The sequence below is a fragment of the Gekko japonicus genome, unplaced genomic scaffold, assembly GCF_001447785.1.
Source record: "Gekko japonicus isolate JY-2015 unplaced genomic scaffold, Gekko_japonicus_V1.1 scaffold1, whole genome shotgun sequence".
NCBI lineage: Eukaryota > Metazoa > Chordata > Lepidosauria > Squamata > Gekkonidae > Gekko > Gekko japonicus.
This window is the reverse complement of record NW_015164181.1, coordinates 2,431,042-2,437,492: the sequence shown is the minus strand read 5'-3', so window position 1 is coordinate 2,437,492 and position 6,451 is coordinate 2,431,042. Positions and strand designations below refer to the sequence as shown.

Here is a 6,451-nt window from a genome sequence, read left to right as displayed (position 1 = left end):
AACCCAAAAAAAATATTTGGGGGATACTTAAATCCCCCCAAAAGTGACAGAGCATCCCCTGCGCATGCGCAGGGAACGCTCTACGAACTCCGCTGCCGCCGCTTTGGAACTGGGGGGGGGAAGAGAGCAGCGAGGCCCGAGTGGCTTGTAGCCGCCGGGCCTCGCTGGTCCCCGCCTGCCCGCCACCCAGCCAAGCCTTCTGCTGCGCTCCCATCCCCTGTGGCGGCGGCGAGGCAGTTCACAGAGCGTTCCCTGCGCATGCGCAGGGGACGCTCTGTTACTTTTTGGAGGATTTAAATATCCCCCCAATATTTTTCCCCCTTTTCAGATTTTTGTGCACACCTGGGGACTGCCCCAAGTGTGCACGAAAATCTCCCTCCCCCCCCAGGTGCCCTCGATGTGCGGATTTAGGTATCCGCATGCAGGGGGCACCTTTCACTATTAGATATATAGATATAAAGGAAATAAGTAAAACTACTGTTCAAACCTTTTAAACCATTTAAAAAGTTAGTTTAAAACGATTTTTGTTAAAAGGTAGAGATATGGTCTATTTGCCTCGCTTTTTGCATTCCTTATATACCTGGGTGCAGAACATAGCCACCTGTCTTGATGTATGATGATTCCTATCTGACACCGGGTATTCTAATTTAATTTTGTTTGATCTTCCTGGGAACCTTTCCAGCAGCAAGCCAATGATTTCCTTTCGGCTCACCGTATGGTAAGAGCAATTTAAAAAGATATGCTCCAGAGAGTCTATTTCAGTCCAGGAACAAGTGCAGAGCCTGAGTGCATAAGGGATCCCTTTGTACTCTCCCTCTATTACTGCAGACGGCAGGGCCATGCTCCTTGCTAGGGTGAAGGCCCTTCTGGTATTGTAAGATTCAAGAAAATATAAATAGGCCGTAGTGTCAGGTTGAACAGCAAGTAAATCTCCAGACATGTTTCCAGGGGATCGCTATACTTTATTAGACTACAGGTCTGTTGACATGATCTACAGGTATATTGTTAGGAATGACAATGGGGCGGATGCATCCCTTCATATAGCGTGATGCTGCAAATGGCTAAGCAAATGAAATCCAAGCGCGCGGGCGGGAATTCTCCCGGCGGAAGGTTACATAATGAACGGGAGAGTCTCCTTGCCTCATGAGGGCAGAAAGATTCACACCAATGGTGGAACGCAAGCCCTCCCTCTTCCTCAAGGTTAGTCAGATAACCCAGTCTGGCAGCGCCAGTTTGCATGGTCTCAGGAGCGCCTCCCTATAGCTGTTTACAGCAAGCAAGCAAAGCAAACGAGCAAGCATGCGCCGTGGTGCCACAGTCAGGAAAGGACATATATGAATGAAACATGGCAGCTAGCAACCACAGATCTACTGTTTGCTGGAGAAAAATAATTTGGTGAACTGCAAATGTCTGCTTGCCTCTCTGAATCTAGCACTCTCTGCTTAATAAGCGATTTTGCCCGATCTGTGCCAAGATTTAGGGGGGGGGGGCAGCTTTTCAATGGACATTTGGACCGCCTGTAGCCAACTGTTCTGAAATTAGTCATGCAGGATGAGAGGGAACAGCCCCTTTGGATTAATACTGCCCGTTATCCATTTATATACAGAAAGAATAGCTTCTACCCAGGTCATTCCTGTTTCCAAGCGAACCCAGGAGTTTGATAGACACTTGGGTATCTGAATTAGTGCTCTAAGGAATTTTGATTGAACCCTCTCGAGTGGAGAGAGGGAGGAAGCTGAAGACCCCAGAAATGTTCCGTAGGTTAACTGGGCCAACACCTTGGCTGTGAACAAGCGAAGTGCAGCCGGGATATTTTAGCCCCCCTGTGTCCGGTAGAGGTTCAGAATACTATTTGCCGATTTCTCTCCCACATTGGCAGCGCTGCTGTTGTGAATTTTATTGGCACCAGAAGCCTGCACCATTACTCCCAGATATTTAAAGCTGAATACTTGTTCCAGCTTATGTCCTTGAAGCTCCCAACACCTGGACCTTGTATTTTCCCCAAAGGCCAGGACCTTTGTTTTCTGATGGTTAATTTTAAGATGTTCAATTTCACAATAAAGGGAGAATTTTTTCAGAACCCGTTTCAGCCCTATAGGAGTTCTGGAGAGAATAATGGCATCATCTGCGTGCGGTAGCACTTTGATGTACTGATCTGCTAGTTTGGGGGGATGAAAACGGGTCTTTCATTAAACTTACCAGGTTATTAATGTAAAAGAGAAACAACGTGGGGGCTAAAAGGCAACCCTGCCTGACGTTGGGATGGGGTCTGACAGGTGCCTTAACCGACTACACCTCACTCTGAGAGCAGTTTGCTCATGAATAGCCCGGATAAGGTACAGCAAACGTTTGTTAATTGTCAAAGTCTGTAATCTTTCCCAAAGCCTAGCTCTGGAAACTGTGTCGAAGGCCGCTTTCAGGTCAACAAATGCTGCATAGAGTGACACTTGTCCTCTAGCTCCATATTTTTCTATAAGATGTTGCAGCGTCAGAATATGGTCGAGTGTGGACCAACCAGTTCTAAAGCCAGCTTACTCTTCCACTAAAATCTCCTCCTGTTCAAGCCAATCTATAAATTTAGTAAGCAAATGTTTGGCATATAACTTGCTTGTGATACTTAGAAGGCTGATTGGTCTGTAATTTGGCGGATCCTCTTTTTTGCCCTTCTTATAAAAGGGGACCACAGTTGCCATACCCCAATCTTTGGGGATGAGCCCTGTTTCATCAATAAAGGGGAACAGGGAAGCCAATAGAGTTCCCCACCAGTTTTTATCTGCCTTGAGTAATTCAAGAGGAATTCCATCTAATCCGGGTGCTTTAGCGTTTTTCAGGTATCCTATGTATGCTTTTATCTCCTGAGCAGTTACAGGAGCCCATTTTTCCAATTCTCCTATTGGATGTTCAGAAAGAGGTTGTATGGATTTCTCATATGGGGGCTCCTCATACATTTTTTGGAAGTATGACATCCAAATATCTGGAGGAATACAGGAGGCTAATGATGGGGCCACTGTTGATGCTCTCTTTGACACCAAATCCTAGTCCAACACGCTAACCATTACACCATGCTGGAGTATGAAACTGGCCTGTACTGGGCTCCACCACTGGTTTGTTTTGCCCTGTACTGTCTATTTTGAATGGGAAGAACTTTACAGCAGAAGTCTTCCCCAGCTATGATGTGAACTGAACCTGGCCACTCTGTATGCAAGGCTCTGGTCTCTCCCCAAGTGCTTAAACAGGGGCCCTGAGCTTCACCAAGACAAGCCTGAATAAAATAAAACACTGAGAAGAGGAAAGGTGTATTTCTGTGGGTTCAGTGGTACATTTACAGAGTCCTGACCTTAGAAGCAGCTTTATTTTCCATCTCCGCCATACTTTCTGCAATTTTGTCTTTTTCTTCTTCTTCTTCTTCTTCCTCCTCCTCCTCCTCCTCTTTTTCTTCTTCCTCTTCCTCCTCTTCTACTCCTGCTTCAGGAGCAGGGTTATCTTCTTGATTTACCAGTGAGGTCAAGAATTCCTCTGCAATCATTTTCACCTAATGGGAGAATAGGGACTGGTTACATTTGAATGAAAAATATGGGGGCAGCCAAGAAATAATGTACAATACTTATCAGAGGGATTGGTAAGAATGCATCTGTCCCAGCCTGCAATGTTCCTGCCTTTGAAACAGTAGACTCATAAAAGGCAGGATTATTTTCTGCTTGGACTGTCAGTTAGTTTAAAGAAATGCATACTGATGATTTCAGGCTGAAAAATCAGAGAGGATTTTGGCTAATAAGTGATTTCACATTTAGCGGAGCTTAGCAAGACAGAGCCAGTTTTCAAGGGTTCCAATTTTATGAACTCATTTAAGCAATCCAACTATAAAGTAAAATGACTGGATTGAAATTCTGAAACTACTTTTTGTTATCCCTTGTTACTTCCGCTCTAAAGGTCCACAAGTCTGGTCTTTATGATTTACATCTCCAAAATCTACAATTGTCATTTTATGGCCACCCCCCCCCCCCTCCAAGAGTCAGGTAACAACCATACACAACTGTAAAGAAACAGCTCTTCACATTAGTACTGACAGAAATGACAACTGCATAATATACTTTGATTTGACTTACACAAAGTTCGATCCCTAATTCGCTTTCCTACATTTGTTTCTGGGTTTTCTTGAGCCATTAAGTCAAAAGTTGTTCTATCAACTTGTCAGTCACATCTCAGAAAAATAAGAGCTATTTTACCATGGATTCAAAGTCTGTGAACTATATTCTCCACAGAAATTTCTGGGGTGCGGGGCACAGAACTTTTCAGAGGTGAGAAACTTTCTGTTAACTCATCTCCTGACAATTTTTGCTATATAATTATGAGGCCATTTCTGAATATGCATCCAATTAACAGGATTTATGCTTGCTTCCAAGAGACTGCCTTTTGCTTATTTCTCATTGTGGAATATAAGTGGGGAAACCTACAAAAAGAACAGCAAGGCAAAATGTACAGTTACCCCCCCCCTTCTATCCATCCAAACCATATTTCCTCATTCCTTCTCCTTCTAAGCCCTTCGTGGGTTAAAGTTTTATAAAACACAGAGCCCATATTCACCTTCGCCATGGGATTTATATTGAGATGCTGGTTATGAAAATAAGTCCTGTAAGGTCTGGGGCCAGTGTGCTTGAAGGGCTGTCAACTCCTAGATGAACGACCTACCTGATTACTGAGGCATTCAACTGGAGACCCACTCTGTGAGACCTCTGTTCTCACTGGTATATGGCAAGTATGGCTGAGGACACGATGGTAAGTCCCAGGGCACAGGCTGGCAGCAAAGATGGCAAACCAGGCCCCAGGGACACTCCTCAGTGTATGGTGCGGCTCCTAGTCGAACGCCTGAGGGAAGAACTCTGTCTTACAGGCCCTGCGGAACTGTAACAGATCCCACACGGGCCTGATCTCTTCCAGGAGCTCATTCCACCGGACTGGAGCCGCCACCGAGAAGACCATGGCCCTAGTTGCAGCCAGCCTGACATCCCTGGGGCCTGGAAGAGCCAACCGGTATTGCGCCCCTGAATGCAGTGCTCTCCAGGGAACATGTGGGAAAAGGCGGTCCCTCGGGTATGCAGGACCCTGACCATATAGGGCTTTAAAGGTTAAAACCAGCACCTTGAAATGAATCCGGTATGCTATTGGTAGCCAGTGCAGTGCTTTCAGTACTGGCTGGATGTGCTCCCACATGGGGATACCCATCAGCAGCCTGGCTGCAGCATTCTGCATTAGCTGCAGCTTCTGGACTAGAGACAGGAGCAGCCCCAATGTAAAGAGTGTTACGGTAGTCCAATCTCGAGGTGACCATTGCGTGGATCACTGTTGCCAAGTCGCTGCATTCAAGGAAGGGAACCAACTGCCCTATCAGCTGAAGATGATAAAAGGCTGATTTGGCAATGGCTGCTACCTGGGCCTCCATTGTCAAGGAGGCATCCAAGAGCACTCCCAAACTCCTAACTTCCGGTGCTGGCACCAACAGAGCCCCATCGAAGGTCGGAGGTGGGATCCCTACCCCCGGACTGCCTTGACTCAGGCACAGGACCTCCGTCTTTGTTGGATTCAATTTCAATCAACTCAGTCTAGGCCAACCAGCCACAGCTTGGAACGCCTGGTCCAGATCTTCCGGTGTAGAGTCAGACCGCCCGCCCAACAACAGATAGAACTGGGTGTCATCCGCATATTAGTGACACCCAAACCCATGCCTCTGGGCAATCTGGGCAAGGGGGTGCATATAGAAGTTAAATCACATTGGGGAAAGTACTGCCCCTTGGGGCACTCCACAAATCAGTGGGTGCCTTCAGGACAGCTGTTACCCTAGTGCCACCCTTTGTCCCCGACCCTGGAGAAAGGAAGCAAGCCATTGTAAAGCGAGCCCCTAAACTCCGGTATCGGCAAGGCAGTGGATCAGTAGCTGGTGGTCAACTGTGTCGAACGTTGCCAATAGATCCACAACAGCACCACTGATCCACCTTGATCCAGATGCCTCTGAAGGTTGTCTGTGAGGGCGACCAGTGCTGTCTCCATCCCATGTTCTAGCATAAAAAACACTAATGAGATGCCATGGATGCCTTATATTAGCCCACAGCCATATTGACTACCAAGAACTCTTTTTTTTCAGCGGCCTTATTTCTCTTTGCCAAGGTAAATTAATGGGGGGGGTCATTGGTGTGTTTTCACTGACACAACCACTTGGTGCCAGAGAATAAACAAAAGAGATAGGAGTATATATTGCTTTGGATAAGCTCTGTTGATAAAAGTATGTAAGCTTTCAACTAACACAGAACACTATGCAGCATGCCTGTCTAAGAGAAACAGCAAATCTCTGTAGGTATGGGATCTGCATCATTCTGTACAGTAACTTGCATGGTGCTGCCACTATATGTACTAGGGCAAAGTTTGAGTCCAGTGGCACCTTTAAGACCAACACAGT

General features: G+C 46.4%; 1 protein-coding gene across 1 annotated transcript in view; it reads right to left on the bottom strand.

Moving 5' to 3' along the window:
* LRWD1 (leucine-rich repeats and WD repeat domain containing 1) overlaps nt 1-6,451 on the bottom strand; it is a 47,198-nt gene that overhangs the window by 18,587 nt on the left and 22,160 nt on the right. Inside the window, exon 7 of the mRNA XM_015408048.1 lies at nt 3,338-3,532. Coding sequence (XP_015263534.1) covers nt 3,338-3,532 — 195 coding nt within the window. The remainder of the gene's footprint in view (nt 1-3,337; nt 3,533-6,451) is intronic.